At 36.0% G+C, this 26,930-nt stretch overlaps 1 protein-coding gene across 5 annotated transcripts in view; it reads right to left on the reverse strand.

The window, feature by feature from the left end:
• Nbea (neurobeachin) overlaps positions 1–26,930 on the reverse strand; it is a 551,973-nt gene that overhangs the window by 343,733 nt on the left and 181,310 nt on the right. For all 5 annotated transcript variants that reach the window (XM_036189952.1, XM_036189948.1, XM_036189950.1 and 2 more), the window contains 2 exons: positions 26,017–26,112; positions 6,935–7,373 (listed from right to left, as the gene is read on the reverse strand). In XM_036189952.1, coding sequence (XP_036045845.1) covers positions 6,935–7,373; positions 26,017–26,112 — 535 coding nt within the window. The remainder of the gene's footprint in view (positions 1–6,934; positions 7,374–26,016; positions 26,113–26,930) is intronic.

A 26,930-nucleotide genomic window follows, 5' to 3' on the forward strand; every position in this document is an offset into this window, starting at 1 on the left:
CAACAGCCTTAAAAAAAAATAAGCCCCAGAGTAAGCCTAACCAAGGAGAGGAAGGACTTCTCCAATGAAAAATTTTAATCTCTGATGAAAGAAACTAAAGAAATCACCAGAAGGCAGATTTCTTCTGCTCTTGGATTGGTAGAACTAATAGTGTGAAAAGACAATAAATGAGACCTCATGAAACAAAAATCTTCTATACAGCAAAGGAAACAGTCAATCAAACCAAAAGGCAGCTGATAGAATGTAAGTATCCTGGTTAGTTTTGTGTCAATTTGATACAAGTTGGAGGTGTCAGGAAGGAGGGAGCCCCAGTTGAGAAAATCCCCCTCTAAGATCTGGCTGTAGGCAAGCCTGTGGGGGCATTTTCTTAATTAGCGATTGATGTAGGTGGGCTTGGCCCATTGTGGGTGGGGCCACCCTTAGGCAGGTGGTCCTGGGTTCTATAAGAAACCAAGCTAAACAAGCCAGCATGCAGCTCCCCTCCACAGCCTCTGCATCAGCTCCTGCCTCTAGGTTCCTGATCTATTTGAGTTTTTGTCCTGATTTCCCTTCATGATGAACTGTGATATGGAAATAAAAGCTTAATAAACTCTTTCCTCCATAACTTGCTTTAATTGCAGCAATAGAAACCCCAAGACAAGTTGGTACCAGGAGTCGGGTATTGTTGTGACAGGCCTGGCCATGCCCTTGGCAGGTAAGAGTTGCTGTTATCATGATGTATCTTCACAGCAATAGATCATGGACAAAGACAGAAGCTGGTACCAGGACTGTAGGGTATTAATGAGAAAGACCAACTGATGTTTTGGGGAGGATTGTGAAAGGATGTTGGAGCTTTGGCTAGAAAAGCTGCTGAGTGTTGAGAGCTCAGTGGGATATTCTGTAAGAGCATGGAAGTTAAGAATATTGAGAGCAATGCAAGTGATGGAGGCCTGGTTTGCAGAGTTTCAGAGGGAAGTACAGAGACTTTACTTGGGTCATTTACTATTTTGAATGAAAGGGAGAAAATCTTTGCCAGCTATACATCAATCAGAGGATTAGTAATAGAATACACAAGGAAAAAAAATTTTTTTTTGAGACAGGGTTTCTCTGTGTAGCTTTGTGACTTTCCTGGAACTCACTTGGTAGCCCAGCCTGGCCTCGAACTCACAGAGATCCGCCTGGCTCTGCCTCCCAAGTGCTGGGATTAAAGGAGTGCGCCACCACTGCCCGGCAGAAAATTTTTTTTAAGAAAACCAATCTATCGAAAAATGGTCTACAGATAAAAACAAGGAATTCTCAAATGAATTACAAATGATGAAAAAACAGCTTTTAAAAGTGTTCAACATCTTTAGCCAACATTGAAATGCAGAATAAAACTACCTTGGGATTCTATCTCACCCTAGTCAGAATGACTATTATCAAGAAATCAAATGTGGCATGTGAGAGTAAGGAAACCCTTATTTACTGAATGATGGATAAAAAGCTGCAATTGAGCTGCAATCTTCCTCTTTACTGGCTTCCTTTTACAGTATTGGTAGACGCTATCAAAACTGCTGGGAGACAAAAGGTATCAATGGTCTTATCTACTTGTGAACACTCTGAACCATGAGATGAATCAGCCAGGCAAGATGTGCTCACAAGTGCAAAAGTGGCACTACTGTTATAAGGTAAATAACTACTCTCTGACTAAATTTGATTACCTCGCCACAAAGAGGATACCTGGTACTTACTGTAAAACCTAGTCAAAACCCCACAGGAAGTAACAGGCCCTGGGGGAGAATGGAATACTGTTGTTTAGCTAAGTTAAAACAATATCAAAGTACTTTTAAATATTTAGTATTATAAGAAGACAAATACTCCTTTCAGCTTTAATCAGAGGAGCCTCTATCCAGTGACTGACATTAAATGTAGAGACTCACGGATGGACAGGGTGCTAAGAATAAATGACAAATGAGTGCTCAGCCCTAAACAAGACATACACACACACACACACACACACACACACACACACACACACACACACACACACATTCCTCTCTAATGCTCAGGGAAAACTGTGGAAGAGAGGGCAGAAAAACATGGAAGCAGAAGACAAGAAGGGCTATGACACAGCCATTGGAATCACAAACTCTCAGCAACTATGATGACAGCACTGGGTCTGCATAAAAATGCGCCCATGAACTATAGGCACAGGTAGAGGATGGGGTCAGGGACCTACTCCTCACTGCTGAATTACTTCCCATGGGCAGATTCAAGGAGCAGAGACATCACAGCCTTCAGTGACGTACACAATGGTGATCCCACCAGGCTCTAGCCGAGAGTTCTGACACTCTCACGAACAGTCTAGTTAAAGTAAATAGGTCACAAAACAAAATCAAAAGTCATGAATCTGGGAAAGTGACTAGTAAGGAATGAATGGTTAATAGGGATGTGAGGGAGGTGAAGGAGGACAGGTGGTCAGTGTAATCAGAATGCATTATGTAAATCTAGCAAACTGTCAAAGAAAAATATTAGTAAAATAGAAAAATGTCTCTGGCATAAATGTGCAAAGATCTAACTAACAAAGTGAATGACACCCTAAAACAGAGAGGGCATTAGGAGTAAACAGCAAGAACAGATTATATAGAGAACAACTATTAACAGCTAGGATTATTCATTCACAGATTATCATGCTTTGTCCAAAGACACTTATGTAAAAAACAGGAACTGAGTGGAAAAATAATATGCTAAATACTTTAGGAATTGCCGCTGTTTACTGACTCTCACTAGACATCACAGGGTTACAGATCTAATGTTTCATCTATTATGCTTCTCTACTTGTTAAAATATTTGAGAATACTAATAAATGTTTTAAATAATTATTTCATTAATTTACCTACTGAAAAGAGATCCATTATTTAATTCTCTTAAACTGTCTCTGTAGATGCCAGGAAAGACAAAGAGAACACAGGATAAAGGAACATTGTCAAAACTCCATCACATCCAGTCCACATCAGGCAGGATAAAATCAGAGATTACAATGGAATACTTAACTCATAAAAGCTGGCAGGTTCATAATTATTCTTCAATATATTTATTTTTTTCTTTTAAATAGTATAATCAAAAGGGATTCTTCAACAAACACAAAGAAGTAGGAATACAATACCAGCACAAATAATTATACTTTTTAAAAAACAACCTTAGTTCTGTGGCTAAAGAAATAAGTAAGATCTGATAAAGAACATTTCTTTATTATATCCTCTATTTTCACTTTTTTGCACTAAAGCCAATGTAGGGAGAATATACCTACATTAAGCTTATACTTTGTTTAAAATAGGAAATCTAAATTATTTATCATTATTTATTTTATTTCAGAGTTGTCTTATTATAGAAAAGCAAATGCTTTGGAGGCAAAATATTAAAAAGTAAGGAAAAATACATTACTAGTTTGCCTAACTACATCAAACCTAGAAATCTGAACACAAAACAGTTTTGAAAAACAAGAAAGGATGACATGTAATTATATAATCTTAACCATATTTGCCTCTGTTAGTTAAGGAAGCAATACAACTGCAAGCTTTCTATAATATGCTAAATTTACAACAATTTCTAAAAGAAGAGTAACAAAAAAAATGTACAAAGAACCATAGTTTTCTTTATTTCTTGCCTTTCAAAGCATGTGAACTACAGAGTTTAATTTTATTTTAAAAAAGGGTGGGTGGGTCACAGCTTTACTGGCAGACTTGGAGAAAAGCTAACCTGCAGTTAGTGACAGCTTAACTAGAACTATTAACAAACTATGGTCTACTAGTAAATCTACCAAGAAAGGCAGTGTTGGTAGAGAATTCTGCAACTTGCTGTGTCCCTTTCCAGATGACAACACTAAACTCTGTTGTTAGAAACAAAATCATTCTAATGTTTTCACTCAATAATAAGAATCCAGCAATCTCTACACACAGTGCAAACTGGTTTAGGGGATTCCATATTTTTATATGAATACATATACCCTTTGTCAACTCAAGTGTAATCAAAGACATGTTTTATAATATGTACAGATGCCATGAGGAAATAAATGAAACCAATAGTTTTTGTACATGTAGATAAGAACATATAAAGAATTCCACAAACAATTTGAAGAAATACCAAATTCTAAATAAGTTTAGACCTAAGCATATCTAGAATTTGATGTTCCTATTTACATATTAAAATTTTTAACTATAAAACACAAAAATTCTTCAATGCTCCATCCTAAGTGCAAAAATGAGTGATGAGTGTAGATGAGTGATCAGAACTCTAGTCTTTGCAGTTTTGTTCAAGCAAGTCATTTTATAATCTGGAGTAAGCATAAGAAATGCATTGCTGCAATGACTACAATTGGTTAACAAAAGAAACATCACAGATGATCTCCAGTACAATTACATAGTGCTAGTTTGAGTTTATCAACTGAGTTTACAGCTTTTTCAACTAAAAGCAAAAGCAAAATACTTTATGTATAGAATAAGCCTTGTGGTAATTCTGTTTGACACTGGGAGCTTTCTGGGCTTTCATTCTAAAGGCTGTCATCTTGGATCCCATTTTTCAAGGAATTCAATCTGTTGTTAAAAGACATGTCATAACTTGGATTTCAGATGTCAGTGTTTCAGTAATATGTTTATATACCTCATAATGCAATTAGAGCTACCTTAAGACAGATAAGGTAAATGTCAGCAATATACTGGAAATATAATTGAAAATGCAGCAGTCCAGGAGTTCTTGTGGGGATGATGTCTCTGAAAAGCGGCTCAAAGCTTCAGAGTTTGAAGTTAAATTTTTGATGTTGTCACTCTCGATCTATTGAATGGCTGACAGACAATCAAAGCCGTCTGGCTGGCTGGCAGCTCATTTTGCTGGCAGGTGGCAAACAATTAGACACACCAATTTGTGCCTCCTGATGACATTAAAGCATGAAACTAAGTTGTATGCAGGGCCTAGTGATTTGTGTGAAAGCATTTCAAAAATAATACTGCTCGCCGTGGCAACTCATTTCAGACTGCCACCTCCCATTATGGCTTTGAGCAGTGAAGACGACAGACTTGAGTTACGTGCAGTGCAAGGCCGCTTCTGTTCAATCCTTCATCAGTGCCCCCTGAGACCTCAATCCCCTCCTTTCATCAATATCACCTCATCATTTACATTTGCTAGTACTTGAGCTACTGCATATATTAACTACACTGGAGACTCTTCTTAAAAAGAATAAAAACATAAAACACATGCTTTGTGCTCTTCTATTTCATTCTACGTACACAATTTAGAATAATGACTCCATTCCTACTACATTGTGCACAAATGTTACCAGGAACAAAACGAAAGTACTATTGTTTCAAAACAATATTCTGAAAAGTTTCAATGCTGTGCAGCTAAGAAAAGTGACCATTCAGATGACAGTTGTAATTTTTAATGAAAAAAAAAATGAGTAAAAATCCAAATCAACTAAAATTTTTTGGCTTAATTATATTGAATTCTCTCCTTCAAATTTCAGTAATTATCTAGATTTATTCATTTATATTTTGACAAAATTTAAAGATAAAATTTAAAATTAAATTGGACAACTTCAATTACCTTATTAATTTGTGGTATTTAGTATATAGACACTGATAGTCTTATGTGCACACAGAAGGCATAGACTGACACAAATCATAGATACAAATACACTCATATCCTGTAAACATAAATTGGACAATTGAAGTAGAGATGTAATGTGGAAGACCAGAAGGAATAATCACTGTATAAATAAACATGAGAACATAGAGTTAACAACTATTTGATAAGGACTTGTCAGAAAAGCATTTTCTACATTTCACAGTCTTATAATTTGCCACTTCTTAGAAACATCTAACATGACACATCTTTATATGATGATTATTGATGAACATTGCATCATCTAACTACTCAGTAATAAATTAATATTACTTATTATTCTGTTTGCCTATATATTGATCTTGATATTTTAGCTTAAAAACACTGATTCCTAAACTAAATCTTCATCAGTAAAGCTGAAAGCACTTGCTTACCAATCATCTCTCTTACACACAAATTTTTGGTATGAAGATATGTTTTAGACATCAATAACAAACATTTAATCCACACAATAAGCCAACATCTTCTTTAGTTTATGTATCAACACATAAACATAATTGGAAGTATACAGTATAAAGTAAAAACAAGAACTCAAACACTCTTGCTGGTAATTAGTGAACACCTGCAATATTTTTCTGATGCTGCACTTGACTTAAATTGTAAGGTGTAGTAAATTCAAGGATTCTTTATAGCTATAACATTTTATTTTGATTCACTGAATTATTTAATTGCATATATAGTGGGTTAGAAAATGGAACTAGTTTCTTCTAAATTCTTTGAATGGTTTTATATTTAAATGTAGATATATGAGCCAGGTTCTAAGTAGTTTAAAGTCAGAAAATGTCGTTTCAGAATATTTACTTTCAAATATCTGGCAAAATAAACATATTATAACGATGGCAGAATTATTACAGGAAAACAATCACAAATCTTTTTGTAGTTTTCAAAAAAGATCAACTTAAAAATTAAATGTGGCTACTTAAAGGAAGTTATTTTACCTTCAATAGTTATTACAATATTTTATAATAGAATAGCATTTAAAAGTCAGAGTAGACTTTTTAGAGAGTTCGCTTATCCATTTCATATAGAGAATGGTAAAAGCAAAGGAGAAAAACAGATTCCCCAATGTGTGATCATTGTTCAGTGACAGAATAAACCTGATGCTGTGTTCACCATTTCCCAGTGCAATGTGCTACTTACCACATCATACCTCATCCCAGGCTCAATCCTGGGGACTAACAGTTCAACAATCTTGTAACAAATGAGAATTTATTGAGACCCTCCTACTGTTTTGTAAATTAACAGAGCTTAGTATTCCTTCTAGGGATAGAGCACTGTGGATAAGAAGTTTGGTACATACCTGTCAAAGGAATGAAACTGCATAGGAAGAATAGCTTGCGCTTCTCTCTTCAGTGCTGGATCTGTATACGGAATAGGCTCAGGGCCACACTCAGCAATCTCAACTGGGGCAGCCACAAGACTTTTCAGTATCTCCTTGACATTAATGCCTTTGGTTTGACTAATGCTAGATATGGATGGTGCAGGTTTCAGCATTTCACTGGGATGTTCAGTTAAGCTCTCTTGTGATTTCTTTACTTCAGATGACAATGTGGATAAAAGTTCACTCATTGCATCAGGACCTGCAGCTGTTTCTAGTTCTGCCCCATCCAGAATGTTAGCCACTTGCTCCTCTCCCATTCCAGAATCTGTGTGAGGAACTGAACTTTCTAGCTGAATATCTTCACCAGGGGTTGGTGTTTCCTTTTCCTTTACAGTGTCTGGAAAGGTAGCAGGTGTTTCTGTAATGAAAGAAATTGGTCTAATCAAAAGGTTTCAAGTGAAGGTATGAAGCAAATGAAAGTTCCATGGGTTTATCTGAACACACACAGCACAACGCAGCTTATATACAACAACTATATGCACCTGTTGATTTGTTCAGCACATATCAAAACAATCCCATTTCTTTAAAAAAAAAAAAAACCCTAACACTCTAAAACACATGCCTTTAAAAGGATAATTTAATAAATTTCTCAAAGCAATCAAAAGTGTTACATCAACTTCCAATTATTCATTCATTGCTAGTTCTCAAACAAGATACAAGAAAAGAATCTTGCTATTTCCTTAAAAATTATTATTGTCCTTAAAACGATAAAGTCATTTTAATACCCCTTTTGGCATTTTAATAAAAAACCCCAAATATTTAAATTAGCTAAAGAAATTATTGTAAATTTACATATATAATTGTGAATTTTTTAACGTGAAATATGTCAAGTGATTATTTAAAAAATACATTCTTTAATTATACCACAGTGTGCCATAAGAAATTAGTCTATATGTGCCTTTATTATCAATTACTTTAGAAACTCTTGCCTAATTCTTGTGAATATTAATTTCCACTTGTAAAAATGGAATCAGTAACATGTATTTATCTTTATAAACAGGAATTATGTACATATTACTAATTGAAATGGTTGAAAAGAAAAATATCTTTAAAATGTCAAATCTGGGCTAGTGTAATGACTTAGTACAGAAAGGAGCTTGACGCCAGTCTGATAACCTGAATTTGATTTCTGGAACTCATATAACAAGAGACAAACAACATTTGCAAGCGGTCCTCTGACCTCTACACTTACAATGTGAAATACACGGGAGTGTGAATATAGATGTAGACACACACACACACACACACACACACACACACACACACACACACACACTATGGAGATATAGTTTTTTAAAAGGTCCAAGTCCGATGACAAAAGTTAATACGATGAAGTCTTCTATAGAATAATTCTAAATAGCATTGAAAAATGTCCTTGATTTTTTTTTTTTTTTTTTTTTTTTTGTGTGTGTGTGTGTGTAAAACAGTCTTTAATGTAAAATCTCCCCCCCCCCTTGGTTTTTCAAGACAGAGTTTCTCTGTTTAGAGAACTCTGTAGACCAGGCTGGCCTCCAACTCAGAGACCCACGTGACTTTGTCTTCTGAGTGCTGGGATTAAAGGTGTATACCACAGCCACCTAGCATAACTTAAAATAATTTTGAAGATGAAAAATAAGTCATTAAGAGATTTTATGTGATTTACAGTATAGGAATTTATTAAAATTGTTGATGTTTGTTTCTGTATTTTGAGAGGTTCTATCGGTAAGAAATTGAACAGAAAATGACAGGCCTGATGTCAGCATGCAGCTCAGGAAGCCTCATGAGACAAGCTATGGAAAATACAGAGGAATGCTGTTTTAGAGATAATGTCATACACACAGATCAACTCTTGGGTTTGTGGTTAAAGAGTTGCTAATCTCTTGAATGCAGAAAAATACTATGATATGAACATGATTTTATTTACTTTTCTAGATTAATTTCAGAATCATTTTACTATACTTTAAGACGCAAAGAAACTATAATCGCTCCTTTATTTTTTAGTAGACTTATACTGAAGCTTATACATTAATATAGAAATAGTTATCTCTTTATTTACACTTTGCACTGTCCAATATTCATTTAAATAGACAAAATATAAATATCCAATAATATAATGTTATAGTCATTTGTATATTTATTAAGTAGGTTTAATTTTGCTCTTTTAATTGTCACGTTTTCTCAAGAATTAAAAAAAGATTAATCTGACAATTAGGGAAAGAATATTTGTCCAACACTGAATAGTCAAGATTAAAAATACAATAGATGTCCCTTGCACTATTTAAAGATTAAAAACTAAAACATTTATATTAGTTTTGGAATGCAATCTCAGTAATACCAGGAAAAACACCAGAGAATAGGAGTTAAAATTATAGCTAAGATTTAACAAAAACAAAACCTTTTAGGAGAAAATTAAGACTAATATTAAAATTATAGCATTAGGAATAAGGAAGATTATAAAATCATGATGAGTATAAGAAGAATAAAGAATAGTAATAAACTACTGATTATACAATACAAATAGGAAAGCAGTTCAAAAGATGTAAATTCAGTTGTGATCATGGAGTCTACAGCATTTCTGGAATACTTATGCCTGGAAACCAAGAGAAGAATAGCCATAAATTTTGATGACATTCACACCACAGTGAGAGTAGATTTTGGAAGCTGATATGTAACCTAGGGACACAGAGTGAGGAGGGAAGGTGGCTGAGGCCATTGAAACTTTAACAAAATACCAAGAGCACTGAACAGCAGTTATGACATTTCCATAACATATGATAAGAAATGTAAGTGAAATGAAGGAACTTCCAAAATCAACAACAAAACTACAAAGTCAGTGACAGTTACTAACACGGGTCAATTTTATCTCAGTTTAACCATCAGAGAGTATCTGGAGTATACTCTAGTCCTTGGCCTAAATTTACAGATTTACAGATGTTGTCCAATATTTTTATTTTATAATCAATTCAATTTTACATATCAGCCACGGATTACCCCGTCCTCCCTCCTCCCAGCCCCAGTGCCACCTACCCCCCCCCCCCATTCCCACCTCCTCCAAGGCAAGGTCTCCCCTGGGGAGTCAGCCCAGCCTGGTAGATCCAGCCAAAGCAGGTCCAGACCCCTCCTCCCTACACCAAGGTTGAGCAAAGCATCTCAGCATATGCCCTAGGTCCCAAAAAGCCAGCTCATGCACTAAGGACAGGTCCAGATCCTACTGCCTGGGAGCCTCCCAAACAGTTCAAGCCAATCAACTGTCCCACACATACAGAGGGCCTGGTCTGGCTCCATGGGGGCTCTGCAGACACTGGTTCACAGTCCATGTGTCTCCACTAGTATGGCCGGCCACTTGTCCCTGTGCTTCTTCCTATCATGGTGTTCACATCTCCCTCCCACATTATCCCTCCTCTCACTTGCTGATTGGACCCCTGGAGCTCCTCCATCTGGGGTTTGGCCATGGATCCCTGCATCCGCTTCCATCAGTCACTGGATCAGAGTTCTACCATGACAGCCAGGGTGTTCGGCCATCCAATCACCAGAGCAGGTCAGGTTAGGCACTCTCTCGACCATTGTCAGTACTCCACAGTAGAGGTATCTTTGTGGATTTCTGGGGACCTCTCTAGCACTCTGCTTCTTCCTATTCCAATGGGGTCTTCATTTATCATGGTATCTCTTTCTTTGTTCTCCCACTCTGTTCCTGATCCAGCTGGTACCCACCACTCCCCTAAGCTCTCTTTGCCCCAACCCTCACCTTCCATTATCCCCCCTCACCCCCAGTTTGATCATGTAAATCTCATCCATTTCTCTGTCATTGGGCAATCCCTGTGTCTTTCTTAGGGTCCTCTTTACTAGGTAGCCTCCCTGGAGTTGTGAGTAGCAGTCTGGTTATCCTTTGCTTTACATCTAGTATCCTCCTATAAGTGAGTACATACAATGGTTGTCTTTCTGAGTCTGGGTTACCTCACTCAGGATGATTTTTTTCTAGATCCATCCATTTGCCTGCAAACCTTATGATGTCATTGTTTTTCTCTGCTGAGTAGTACTCCATTGTGTATATGGACCACATTTTCTTTATCCATTCTTCAGTTGAAGGGCATCTAGGTTGTTTCCAGGTTCTGGCTATTACAAATAATGCTGCTATGAACATAGTTGAGAATGTGTCCTTGTGGTATGATTGAGTATTACTTGGGTATATGTCCAAGAGTGGTATAGCTGGGTCTTGAGGGAGGCTGATTCCCAATTTTATAAGAAAGTGCCATATTGATTTCCAAAGTGGCTGTACAAGCTTGCATTCCTACCAACAATGGAGGAGTGTTCCCCTTGCTCCACATCCTCTCTAACATAAGCTATCTTCAGTGTTTTTGATCTTAGCCATTCTGACGGGTGTAAGGTGGTATTTCAGAGTCATTTTGGTTTGCTTTCCCTGATGATTAAAGGATGTTGAGCAATTCCTTAAATGTCTTTCAGCCATTTGAGCTTCTTCTGTTGAGAATTCTCTGTTTAGCTTTAATTTAACTTCTTAATTGGACTGCTGTGTATTTTGATGTCTAATTTCTTGAATTTTTTATATATTCTGGGTATCAGCCCTCTGTCAGATGTGGGGTTGGTGAAGATCTTTTCCCATTCTGTAGGCTGACATTTTTGTCTTATTGACCATGTCCTTTGACCTACAAAAGCTTCTCAGTTTCAAGAGGTCCCATTTATTAATTGTTTCTCTCAGTATCTGTGCTACTGGTGTTATATTTAGGAAGTGATCTCCAGTGCCAATGCAATCAAGACTACGTCCTACTTTCTCTTCTATCAGGTTCAGAGTAACTAGATTTATGTTGAGGTCTTTGATGCACTATAGATCCATATCTGTCAGCATGCAGAGTTTTGGTTTTACACTATTAGCATATCCAACCATTTTATAGTATGCCTTGCATTAAAAGCTACATGTAAATTTAAAAATTTTTAAATTTGCATTGGAACAAAAGGTAAGTATTTCCCCAGTAAAAATACTACCTAAGAAAACAGTATCTTCAATTTGTGGTTCATAAACTACCATACACAAAGGGAGAGAGAGAGGGGGGTGGGGGAGCGGCAGGGGGTATATGTGGTGAATGCATATGCTCAGGTGGCCTGAGAAGGATGTCAGATTCCTCAGAACTAGGATTACACACCTTACTGTAAGTTCCTTGTGGTAGTTTGAATGTAATTGTCCCCCATATGCTTACTGAAAGTGGCTCTATTAGGAAGTGTGGCTTTGTTGGAGTAGGTGTAGCCTTGCTGGAGAAACTGCAGAGGTGGGCTTTGAGGTCTTACATATCCTCAAGCCATGACAAGTGTCTCAGTCTACTTCCTGTTGCCTGTGGAATCAAGATGTAACTCTTTCTCCTCTCAGATCCTTCTTCAGGACTGTGTCTGCCTGCATTTCATCAGGTCCAGCCATGATAATAATGGACTAAACCTCTGAAACTGTAAGCCAGCCACTTAATGTTTTCTTTCATAAAAGTTGTCGTGGTCATGGTGTCTCTTCACAGCAATAGAAACCCTAACTAGATAGTCCTGTTTGTGGCTTCTGGGATTTAAAATCTGTTCTTTATAAACTGCAGCAAGTATTCAACTGCTGAGCCATCTATCACTCTAGTTGCATAGCTAAATGTTGTTTACATGGACTATTTCTCTAGTATCTGGTTTGCTAACTGACACTCAATGAGCATTAAAAACCTCCAAATTACAAGATACTTAGAACTCAATATATGTTGATTTCCAAGTTATGATGAAAGTTTGTGAATTTTTAAGATAGCTCATCAAAATATTTATACATCAAAAAATTTCATTTACTGAGTCTGAATGATTTTAAAATGGAGTAATGATTTTGAAATGTTAATAAAAATCCTACACAGGTATTTTCAAGCACACCCTGTGATCGTGTTACATAGAAGTAAAATCAAATGCCCATAGAACACACTGTAAGAGTAATTGGAAAAAATATCATCAACAACAACTAAAAAAACTTGACTATTAGCCAAAATGCCCACCTTCATTTCTCATTGCACTCTGACACCCTTCACAGAACACATTATCAGTTGACATTATAGTGCAGCTTCCACAATACTTCTTTTTCTAGAATGCTTTCTTATGTATTATGAGGATTTAATACAATGACGTTAACAGAAAGTTAGGGGTATCTGTGTAGTGATAGTAGCAACTGTAGCTTGCGAGTTTTCAATGGCTTTCATGAGCTTTTTTAGCAATAGGGCAGCCAACCAGCACATAAAGCTGAACCATTAGAACCCTGGATGAGATAATCCTTGTCAGAAACAGGCAGTTGGATGCCGATGTCTTTTAGTGTTTTTCATTGAATGTAATAAATTCACCTAACACGTATTGAAAAAAAAAATATGAGGTTAAGTTTAACAAATGACATGAGATTTACAAGCTTACCTTATTAATAACATTCATTCTCTCAAAATCCCTGTTTCACAGTGATCTCAATATGTTTGACATATTAAAGTACTGAGCTTGCTGTTTTCCAAACTCTGTACAGGAGTAGCCTAGCACTGAAAATTAGGTTAAGCATCTATTTCTTTAAAAATCAAGCAAATGAAACACACTAGCCTAAGATGGAATATAAAAGTCTAAAACTTGTAAATTAGTTACATTAATTCTAAAAGTATATGATTAGCTCATATAAAAATCATTTTCAACTCTCAAACAAAAATAATACATGAAACGATTTTTGAGACTACAAAGCAGAGCAATTACTCACAATTGTTTCCTATAGTAGAGATATGAAAAGAATACAGCCTTGAGAATCTAATTTATTAATAAACAATACAAGAGACAAAGTGAGATGATACAATCAAACATTAAGAAAACCTTTAAGTGTTGTGACCACACAACCTAGGTGTGGGTCACACTGATTATATCTTACTTATGGTGCACTAAACATTTTATACAGGCCATTATTTCTTCCAAACTTTTGTAGTTTTTTTTTTAATTTTGTTTGTTTTTACTTTTTTTTTTTTTGGTTTTGGTTTTAAAAGAAAGGGTTTCTCTGTGTACCCCTGGAACTCACTCTGTAGACCAGGCTTGCCTCAGATTCAGAGATCCACCTGCCTCTGCCTCCAAGTGCTGGAATTAAAAGTGTGTACCACCATGCCCAGCTCATAGTTTTTTTTTGTTTTGTTTTTTAACTGCCCCTTTCTTTTCTCTCTTGCAAGACTATCAGTATATGCACATTGGTTTACTTGATATTTGAAGTCAGTGAGACTTCATTTGGTCTGGACAGTCATAAGTGGCCTAACTTCAAATACACTAATCCTTCTTGTTATCAGCTTAAACTTCTGAATTCCTCTAGTGAACTTCTTATTCCAGTTACTATAATTTCAACTTCAGAATTTCTAGTTGTTCTTTGATAGTTTTATTTCTGATTATCTCAACACCTCAACACAACATGTTGTGACATTATCTTCATACTTTCAATTCTTCAGAAGACATTCTTTTCAATTATTTGCACATAGCCATAATTGCTTATTTAAAACATGGGTCCAAAAAGCAAACATGCTTTTTGAGTCACATCTTCTCTCAACTATTTTCCCCACTGTCTGTATTGACAACATATTTCTGTTCTTTGCTTGTCTCAGTTTTTAATTAAAAAAATATATATTTTAAATAACATGGGTTAGATTTTCCAGGTCTCCCCCTCACTACGTACTTCATATTTCCATGCCTCAAACAAGTACTTTGAGGTATTTCTTTCTGTTGGAGGTGAACTGGAAGTCAAAATAGAAAGGTACTGGGAATTTAATCAAACTGATCAAATTGCAGTTCTGCCTCCATAACTAACTAGTTTTCTATGTTACCTCATAATCTACCCTCTAAATTTAGCTGCCCTCTAAAATCTGCAGAGACGATACCTGAAAGATACTAGTCTCCCATCTTTTGCAAGGATTAAGAAACCTGTCAGGTCATCACTTGTATGGTCCTCACGCCTGCATCCACCTATAGTCGTGACTATCAACTGGTTCTTCAATCACCTCAGTGCTTCTCACCAGATAGCCAGAGGTCATTTTTGAAACATCACATTTCTTCCAACCCTGTATTGAACCTGCTATCAAATCCTAGCCATTTGACCTTCAAAGTACTCCCCCACATTAATTTCCTCTTTATCTCTACAACCCTCCATCATTCTCTCAAGCAATAACATCTCAAGTCAGAAGCAATAATCTAGTCTCCTGCATGCCCCTCCAACATATTATCCATTGTAGCTACAATATCCCTTAAAAATTATTCTTTGTACAGCTAGCAGGGTAATAACCCCACCTCTACAGCGTCAAAATCCTAATTCTCATAACTTGAAAATATCTGGTCTTATATGACAACATTAAATTTAAGGGTCTTGAAAGGGAAGATGACATTGGGTTACTCAAGTGAGGTAACTCCAATAAATCCTTTGAATAGAAAATCTTTCCTAATTCTGTTCGGAGGAAAGTGAGACAATGAAAGAATGTTTGGATAAAGCACCGATTACTGGTCCATGGAAGAAGAAGGCTTGAAGCCAAGGAATATAAATGCCTCTGAAAGACAGAAAGGGGAGAAAACCTGGACACTCCAGAAAACAAACAAGGAAATGATGTACCAATTTTAGCCCAAGAAAACTCATGTTATATTTTTAACAAAAGGTTTAAAAGATAATAAATCTAGATTGATTTAAGTTCCTAAATATTTGTGAACATTTTATGACAAAAGTAGAAACCAATAAAGGTATTATTATCCTTAGTTTAAAACCAGTTCCTTAATATGGCTTTTGTAGGTACTACATGATCTGGTTCCTGTCTAACTACTGAACAATTCTGAGTTTCTTTTTCCCTTGATTACTATATTAAACCAACAGATAACACAAAATTTTGCTGGACATCAGGCACACCTCCCAGCCTGCCTCTAATCTCCATCTCCATTCTTTTCCAAACTAACCAAATATGCATAGTTCTTGGCATAAATATCACTTCTGGGAGTCATACCCGATGCCCAAACCAAATATGTTTCTTCTCTTAGGCTTCTCAAACTTAAAACTTTATTCCTTAGAATATGCCATGATTTGCAATAATACATTTCAGTATATGATTTCTAAAAGTGTTTACCTCATATCCTAGACCATTTTTCTTCAGATAGACAGATACTTTACATATGCTTATAACACAGTAAGTAGGAAATCACTGATTTATTAAAAATAGATATAATGAAGGAAATTATGATATTTATTGAATTATGATGCAAATAAAAAGTGTAAAAGAAGCTTTGATTAACTAAAAACAGGCAATTACATTAAACAAGTTAAGAAATTAAAATGAAAAACAGACATGATTTCAACTTTACATAACTGAAATATATAACATTTTCAGCATTAGTACTCAAGAGTTGCAGAAATGATATCAATACATTATAGTATCTACAAATAATGACACTTTTATAATATGGGCTATTAATCTTTAAAACTTATTGTGATAGTAAGGAAAATGAGTGACTTTATAATCTGAAAGAGTGAATTTTATTATGTAAATGTAACAACTTCATAAATATGATTTATAATATTTATAACTATACAATAAACAAAAAAGTAACAAATTCTTTGAATTTAAGCTATTGGCATACCCTTGTTTTCCTAAAACAGTACTAAAGAGGAATCACTACAGCAAGATAAGGAAGTTTTTGTGCTATAGAAAGCATACATATTCACCCTTCCAAATTCTGGTTTGAGAAGTTACAATTCTGTTTCTATATAAATTTACTTGGGTATTAGTAAATGTTAAGTATTATTTACTTGTTATGTCTTCAACTTTTCCTTTTTAGTCATCTGTTTGCTTTTGTTCTCCTTTTTTCACATTTAATTACATATCCTTTTAATTTATATATGAGGTTTTTATCCATTGATGATAATAACCTTCTTTTATGTGTGTAGAGCAAGTGGGTGCATGTTTGTGTAGGTACCTGTGTGTGAAGGGATGCCCATGTATGTTTGTGAGAGCATGTCTGGAAGCCAGGGGTCAACCTCAGATGTCATTCATCAGAAGCCTTCCACCTGGATTTTTGAGATAGGGACTCTTTGGCCTGGAGCATACTGATTAGGCTAGCTATTTGGATAGTATGCTCAATGACCTGCCTGCCTCTGCCTTTCTAACTCTGGGATTCTAAGCCTGCCACCACACCCAATTTATTTTAACATAGGTTCTGGAGACTGAACTGAAATTGCCTGTGTGGCAACCATTTTACGGACTAAGCTATTTCCCCAGCTGAGGCTATTAACAATCACTGAAACATACAACACTTCCTATTTGTACCTACATAAAATTTTGCCAATATTTTTCAGATATGATACTTAAGACATTTTTTAACTTTTCAAATATAAAACAAAGTAAAACTTCGAGCCTGCTTATAAATAAAGAAATGGAAAACATTTTCTATGTGAATATATTTAATGTGTGTGTGTGTGTGTGTGTGTGTGTGTGTGTGTGTGTGTGTGTGTATGTGTGTGTGCGCGCACTCCACTGCCTGTGTGTGGATGTGGAGATCAAAGGACAACTTGCAGGAATCTCTCCTTCTACCATGTAGACACCAGAGATGAGGTCCTTAGGATTTATGGCAAGGGAAGTGTCTTCACCTCATGAGGCATCTCATCAGCCCATGAACAACCTTTTGACGCTGAGACGTTATGCTGTTTTCTCCAAAGTATAAGCCCCCAAACCATACAAATACGTTTTAACACACACACACACACACACACACACACACACACACACACACACGCCTCATAATGTTTTAAGTACATTTATAATTTTGTATTGGGCTACATTAATAGCTGTCCTTGGCTACATGTGATCCCCAGCCCAGGGATTAGACACACCCAAGAGAACAATGTTTTTAATTATACAAGTATTTACTCTGAATCTTTTTTCCTGTCAGAACACAGTCAAACAATGGAGCCCTGTGACAATTCTGAGTGCTATGAGAACACTCCAAGAAAAGAAGACAAGTCCTATGACCCCAGTTTCTTCCAAACACAGAACTGTTCTTGGAATGTGTTTTTGTTCTTTTCCCAGGTGCAGCAGATAGGAGTGAGTTTACTTCAGCTGTTGTTATTCATATGCCTTCTTTGGAAAAAAAACATGTTTTTGCCATGTGTGGCTTGTCCATGTGGTTGAACAACTTACTCATATGATTCTTCTTAACCCTCACAGTATAAATTGTCTCATGGCCTGAATAAAGTTGGCTACTGCATGTGACTTTAATTTGCCTCAATTTTAGACCCACTCTCTCAGGTTCATGCCAACAACTAGAATGGTAAACACATTACATTCACATTTTCACTGTTACTATTAAACTTTAATACATATATAAGTTATGTGGAATAATGAAAGAGATGAGAAAGAATATAGTTTCCTGGCTATATGGTAAGATTCTATCTCAAAAGAAAACACAAAACAAAGAAAACTAGTTTCCTTCTTAACTACACATTCCTATGCCAAGGAATACTTCTTCCATTTGACTAGCAAACTAGTAGTTAAAATATATAGAATGCTCATGTACTAACATACAGAATTATTTAGTTTACTTAGACTTATAAATAATGATTCATTATTTCATTTGTATCCTGTATTAGTTATTTTCTCTGATCATAAATTATAGGAAAATTAAGATGAAATATTTGTTACAATTTATCTAAACTTATTACCTTTATTAGTAATGTTAACATACAGCTTTATCATCTTATAGGACAAGTTACCAAATAAGACTCTTGTTTGGGCAGGGTTATTAATTATAATTCCAGGATAAGACCAATACTCACCTTTACAAAATATTACTTATTTTATCACTAGCTTACTAATTTACTGAACAGCTACTTCCTGCACTGACTTTTACATGTAAGAGATTGGAGATGCCTTGCATCTGTAAAGAAAGACAATTTTGATTTGACACAGCAATACAGTCTGAGCTGGAGCAATTAGGAAAGAAAAATAAAACAAAAGCATACAAACTGGAAAAGAAAAAGTCATTTCTGCAGATGGTATGTTTTTCTACATAAAAAACTCTACAAGATTACACACACACACACACACACACACACACACACACACCTGCCAGTAACAATAAATGAAGTCAGCAAAGACATGGGATAGAAAAATCAACATGATATATGAAAATCAGCATCGTTTCTAAGAATATACAATCTGGAAAAAGTAAGTGGAGAGCAATCTTATTTAGCCATGAAAATAAACTAATGGACACATGAGTGAAAGGTGGTGAAGAATTTATACAAAGAAAATGATGAAATACAAACAAAAAATCTGAAGACAACACAAAGATATTTTATGTTTATGTATCAGAAGATTGTTGCTAAAATATCTGTACACAATTCAAGCCAATCTATAAATCCAGTATAATTCACATCAAAATACCAATGTTTCTTATCAGAAATAGAAAAAATAGTTTATAAGAAACTAGACAATACTGCTGATAGCTAATGCCATCTTGAACAAAAAGAACAAAGACAGAGGTAACATGCTACAACTTTAGAACATACTTAAAAGCTATGGAAACAAAAATAAACTGGTACTGATATGAAAATAGAAATAAACTAATGGATTACTATCAATATCATAAATATAAATTTCCACATTTGTAGCCAACAGATTTTTAACAAAAGAGTCTAGAATAAAAAATGGAGAAAGGAGAATTTCTTTCATATGCAGGAGAATTAATTTAATCCTTATTTCACTTATAAAACTCAATTCAAAATAGATTAAAGGTTTAAAAACCTGAAACTAAAAACACTAGAAGAAACTGGAAAGGGGTTGTTGACATAGATTTTTGAAAAGATGTTTTGAAAAATGACCAGAAACAAAGGCAACAACAACACAAAGGACAGAGTAGAAAACAGCTTCTGAATAGCAAAAAATAAAAATAATAAAAACAGAATAAACAACCAACAGAATGAGAAAAATTCAAAATAAAGCATGACATCACAAGTATAGAAAAAGAAACGGTACACTGTTGATGGGAATGAGAATTAGTCTAGGCATTGTAGAAAATAGTAGAGTGGTACTTCTAAACAAAAATGGATAAAAATAGGACCACCAGAGTCACCTGTAATCATAGTCCTGGTCCTATGTACAAAGCAAAGGAAAACAATTATTCAAAGAAATCTATAACGCTCTTCACAAGATGTGGAATAAAAACAGGAGTACATAGAAAATATGAGGTATATATACATGATGGAATATGATTCAGCTACAAAACATCCTTAAAATCCACTACTTGTGACAAACTAGACAAACTCAAAGGCATTGTATAAAATGAGTTTAAGAAACCACACGCAGAAGAATGAATAACACATGTTCTCAGTCCTCCATGCAATTTAGGAAAATACAATTCACAGACCTAGAAATGGAATTATTACTAGAGACTGGGAAAATGTTAGTCAAAGGGTACACAGGTATAGAACTGTATAGATATACTTTACAACATGGTAACTACAGTTAATAGTGAGATACTGCTGTCAAAATTTATGGAAATGTGTTTTCAATATCCAATCAGCTTTAATGTTTATCACAAAAATATGATCCACATATCAAGTGAGTGGCATGTTAAGAAGTTTGATGCAATCATTCCACATGGGATATATAAATCTTAACACATCACATTTTACATCACAAAACAAGAAGTCAAATAAATGAAATAGTCATTACTACCCTCTGGAAGTACACACTCTAATAAACCATAAGCAGAAGAAAGACAGTAAGCAGGTACTGTGTTCAAGAGGATGGCAGTGAGGAATGGGCTGCTGCAATTATATTTGTAACTTCCCTTTAGTACATCACAGCCAAAGAAAATGGTTAAAACAAACTGAAAGAAAAAAACCACAGGATCATCTCACTAGATGCAGAAATGGCATTTGACAAAATCCAGCATCCCTTATGATAAAGGTCTTGCAGCGATCAGGAATACAGGGAACATACCTAAACATAATAAAGGCAATTTACAGCAAGCCAACAGCCAACATAAAATTAAACGGAGAGAAACTCAAAGCGATTCCACTAAAATCAGGAACAAGACAAGGCTGTCCACTCTCCCCATACATATTCAATACGGTACTTGAAGTTCTAGCCAGAGCTATAAGACAACACAAAGAGATTAAGGGGATACAAATTGGAAAGGAAGAAGTCAAGCTTTCTCTATTTGCAGATGACATGATAGTATACAAGAGTGACCCCAAAAATTCAACAAAGGAACTGATACAGCTTATAAACACCTTCAGCAACACAGCAGGATACAAGATCAAGTCAAAAAAGTCAGAAGCCCTTTTATATGCAATCGACAAACAGGCTGAGAAGAAAATCAGAGATACATCACCCTTTACAACAGCCACAAATGATATAAAATACCTTGGGGTGACTCTAACTAAGCATGTGAAGGACCTATATGATAAGAACTTTAAGTCCCTGAAAAAAGAAATTGAAGAAAATGTCAGAAAATGGAAAGATCTCCCATGCTCATGGATAGGCAGGATTAACATAGTAAAAATGGCGATCTTACCAGAAGCATCTACAGATTCAATGCAATCCCCATCAAAATACCCACACAATTCTTCACAGACCTGGAAAGAATAATACTCAACTTCATATGGAAAAACAAAAAAACCAGGATAGCCAAAAGAATCCTGCCCAATAAAACAACCTCTGGAGGCATCACGATCCCCAACCTCAAGCTCTACTATAGAGCTACAGTAATAAAAACAACTTGGTACTGGCATAAAAACCTACATGTGGACCAATGGAATCGAATTGAAGACCCTGACATTAATCCACATACCTATGGACATATAATTTTTGACAAAGAAGCCAAAACTATACAATGGAAAAAAGAAATCGTGCTGGCATAACTGGATGTCAACGTGTAGAAGGCTGCAAATAGATCCATATCTGTCACCGTGCACAAAACTTAAGTCCAAGTGGATCAAAGACCTCAATATAAATCAAGTTACTCTGAAACTGATAGAAGAGAAAGTAGGAAGTACTCTTGAACGCATTGGCACCGGAGATCACTTTCTAAATATAACACTAGTAGCATAGACACTGAGAGAAACAATCAATGGGACCTGTTGAAACTGAGAAGCTTTTATAGAGCAAAGGAGATGGTCAACAAGACAAAGCAACAGCCTACAGAATGGGAAACGGTCTTCACCAACCCCACATCTGACAGAGGGCTGATACCCAGAATATATAAAGAACTCAAGAAATTAGACATCAAAATGCCCAACAGTCCAATTAAGAAATGGACTATAGAGAAAGCTAAAATGGCTGAAAGACATTTAAGGAATTGCTCAATATCCCTAATTATCCGTGAAATGCAAATCAAAACTACTCTGAGATACCACCTTACACCTGTCAGAATGGCTAAGATCAAAAACACAGAAGACAGCTTATGTTGGAGAGGATGTGGAGCAAGGGGTACTCTCCTCCACTGCTGGTAGGAATGCAAGCTTGTACAGCCACTTTGGAAATCAATATGGCACTTTCTTATAAAATTGGTAATCAATCTCCCTCAAGATCCAGCTATAGCTGGATATACCCAAGGAATGCTCAATCATGTAAGGGTACATGCTCAGCTATATTCATAGCAGCATTGTTTGTAATAGCCAGAACCTGGAAACAACCTAGATGCCTTTCAACTGAAGAATGGATAAAGAAAATGTGGTCCATATACACAATGGAGTGCTACTCAGCAGAGAAAAACAATGACATCATGAGGTTTGCAGGCAAATGGATGGATCTAGAAAAAGTCATCCTGAGTGAGGTAACCCAGACTCAGAAAGACAAACATGGTATGTACTCACTCATAGGAGGATACTAGATGTAAAACAAAGATGACTAGACTGCTACTCACAACTCCAGGGAGGCTACCTAGAAAATAGGACCCTAACAAAGACACAGGGATTGCCCAATGACAGAGAAATGGATGAGATCTACATGAGCAACCTGGACATGAGTGGGGGTAATGAAGGGCAAGATTTGAGGGAAAGAGAGCTTAGGGGAGCAGGAGATCCCAGCTGGATCAAGAATAGAAAGGGAGAACAAGGAATAACAGACCATGATAAATGAAGACCACATGGGAATAGCAAGAAGCAGAGTGTTAGAGAGGTCCCCAGAAATCCACAAAGATACCTCCACAATAGACTACTGGTAATGGTCAAGAGAAAGCCGGAACTGACCTACTCTTGTGAGAGGATGGCCAAACACCCTAACTGTCATGCTAGAAATCTCATCTATCGACTGAGGGAAGCAGATGCAAAGACCATGGCCAGGCCCCAGGTGGAGCTCCAGGAGGGATTGTATCAGCGAGAATTGTTGAGACGAAGATTGGAAAAAGCACAGGGAGAAATAGGCAAACTAATGGAAACACATGAACTATGAACCAATAGCTGAGGAGCCCACAACTGGATCAGGCCCTCTGGGAGGCCCCCAGGCAGTGGGACCGGGACCTGTCCTTAGTGCATGAGCTGGCTGTTTGGAACCTGGGCCTAATCCAGGGACACTTTGCTCAGCCTGGAAGGAGGGGACTGGACCTGCCTGGACTGAATCTACCAGGTTGAGCTGAATCCCTAGGGGAGTCCTTACCCTGGAGGAGATGGGAATGGGGAGTGGGAGGGAGGTGGAGGGGCAGAAGGAAGGGGAATCCGTGGCTGATATGTAAAATTAAATTAAATTATAGAATAAAAAAATTGAAAAAAAGGAAATTCCAACTACAAATTTCAATACTCCATCTTCAATACTAATACTAACAACACAAATCGTATTCCATAAAAGAAAAGGGCTAGATTCATGACTTCTCTTTGACTGTATCTTCCATTACATAAGATACAAATTGGAAAATTCTATCAAAGCCATAAGATAGACATTTAACTTCTAGTTGGATGAGTAATCCACTTATTAACAACTATCAACATACTTCATTTGTAATTCTTTTTTATTGTGAGACATATCAGAGAAATCATGTGTCTCTCAGATTCTAGCACACACACATATATGTGTGTGTGTGTATTTTTTTTCAGGTTTGTACACACACACACACACACACACACACACACACACACACAGGTTTGTCTATCTTGGAACTCAATATTTAAGAAGATCAACCTGGCTTTGAATTTACAGAGATCCATCTGTTTCTACCTCCGAAGTGCTGGGATTAATGGTGTGCAGCCACATGCCCAACTACATTCTAGCTTTCATGTTGCTCTTTGATTCTCGCTATGTGTAAAAACATTGCCACTGTCCACTTGGAAGTACACAGTTTATGAAAATGTTTTAGAACTTCACCAAAAAGCCAATCCTAGTCATCTTCTAAAAGTAAAACCACACTGGTTCCCTGTCCTATAGAAGAACTTGCAGCTCTCTTTTCACCAATAGGAGTTCCCCCTGAATATCCCCAGCAATATAGCACACAACAGCAGTTAAGATCATTTTCCATCTTGTCAGGAATAAAGACTGGTAAGTTTACAACATTAACCTGAAAATAGTAGTTTTTGAAATTATCATTACAAAGTTTTCCAGATAAGCTAAATTGTTGCAAGAGTGAGAATTTCTTGATGATTATGGATATTCCAAAGCAGACTCCTTAAATCTTGGCAATTACTCTAGAAGATTTTCAGTCACTCAGGATTACATTTCTTCACAAAATGAACTACACACAAGGTTTATGTTACTAATTTGCACAAAGAAATTTTCATTTCACCACAGTGTTGAAAAGTCCATTACTTCCCCCACCCTTAAAATTAAGAGAACTCATCTAGGTGTAATAAAAAATACTTTGCTAGCATTGTTCTAAAGCTGTCCTAGGACATCATTAGTTAGGTATGAAATACATCAAACTATGGTTTCATATGGGGCTCAGTGTTCTCCTCAAATTCATTCCAATTGTCAGCAGAAATCACTGCCTTCTCATGTTAGACCTCAATTTCCCATTTTTCTTGCTAGGGTTTACCTGAGCAGTGTAATTAGCTCCTATAAGCTGCTGTCAGGGGCTTGCTCACAATTCACAATGTGTCTCTGAATTCCTCTTTTGCAACCTGGATCATCACTCTTACATATGAATGAGACTAACAGTGTAACCAATTACAGGAGGAAAAACCATCATGTTCAATATGCCATGAGTTGTGCATGGTGGGCACACAGGAAAATCTTGGGACCAGTGGCGGGAGAGCTCTGCCTGGTTAAAACTCTTGTTCTGCAGCAACCAAACTTTTGTTAATAGGACCCAGAGACGTCATCATTTCAGCTGCTGTATTTTTCATCTATAACCTTTTAGTGATTTTTCCTTATGTGGGCTCATTCTCTCTTTAATGTGTTCACTTTTTCCATTACCTGTAACACATCTTAAATACTTAAACACTTCTCATGGCTATTGCTTTAGTGTCTTCATTTGAAACATTTGTTACTGCTTACAAATCTATTTCTGTTCAATGATTGTTTTCTCCTTATGCTTATATTTTCTAGCCTCTTAACAGGCTTAGTAATGTATTATTGGATGTTTAACATTTAATTCTATGTGTTTTTTTACATGCAAAATTTTTTTTGCATAACTTTAAAGAGTACTAAGACTATGTTCTGACTAGATGTCAAATAATCCAGAGAACCCATAGGCCAGTTTGTCCAGAGTTACATTCAATCTTTTTTTTTTTTTCCTGGTTAATCTGCAGATTGCTACATTTTAGTCTAACTTAACTACATTACTGTGATAAGATTGTTAACATCTAGTGTACACCAGCATAGTGAATATTAATACAGTACATTTGGTACCCTTCACTTGAAGATGTTAACTTAAGAAATATAATGTAATGTAAGAACAAAAGCTCTAACTGGTTCTTGGTAGTCATGTTATAGAAATACAATACGCCTTCTTTATAAATAATTACACTATGAATATTTATTTAAAAAAACTCATGAAACAGGAATACCAAATGAGCCATTAGACAATGTCAGTATTACCTTTGTAAAATGAGTGGGTAAAACTCTGCTCAGGCATTAGCTTGGCAAGGAGTCCATGATTCAAACTTGGATGAGGGATAGATGGTATGACCACAACTGTGGAGAAAATCATGGAGCCATATTTGAGGAAGAAAATGACAGTAATATAGTTCACACCAAAGACTCATGACATTTCTATATTACTGCAACAGGCACACAATAATAAAGAACACATCTTGAAGGGAGGGAAAAGGGGTTTTAAGAGAAAGGAAGTAGGCAAAACACTCACTAAGTAGAGTACTTTTAGCAACATACATAAAAACATACACACAGACCAGAAAACTACACCTAGAAGGTTCACTATAATAGTGCTCATTTTACAGTCTTGTGACCTCAGTTCCTTCAAAACACAGAATTGTTCTTGGAGTGTATTTTTGTGCTCCTCCCAAGTGTAGCAGATAAGAGTGAGTTTACTTCAGATTATTCAACCAAATGTTTAAACTATCCTTTATATGCTTTGATGGAAAAACATGATTTTGCCATGTGTAGCTTGTCCTTATGATTTTATATAGCTTGAACTCATGAGAACTTTACTCATGTGACCTTTTCTTAACCCTTAGAGTATAAATTGTCTGAAGCTATGAATAAAGTTGGCTATTGCATGAGACTTCAGTCTGCCTCATTTGTCTGCAAGCTCTACTCTCCCAGATACCATTGGCTCTAGAGTGATGATAGCCATTAATGCAGCAGTTTATGCAGGGTAAGTATTGTGCAAATGAGGCCAATACAACCCAAGGAGGCTCACTGTTGTCTCTGATGTTACTTCTCCATAACTCTTTCAGTTAGAATACTTTGTAAACACATTTTCCGACTTGTAAAAAATTCCAAATTTTGTTTGTTTGCATATTATATAATTGATATAATATTTATATGTT

Source organism: Onychomys torridus, chromosome 6, assembly GCF_903995425.1.
Source record: "Onychomys torridus chromosome 6, mOncTor1.1, whole genome shotgun sequence".
Classification (NCBI taxonomy): Eukaryota; Metazoa; Chordata; class Mammalia; order Rodentia; family Cricetidae; genus Onychomys; species Onychomys torridus.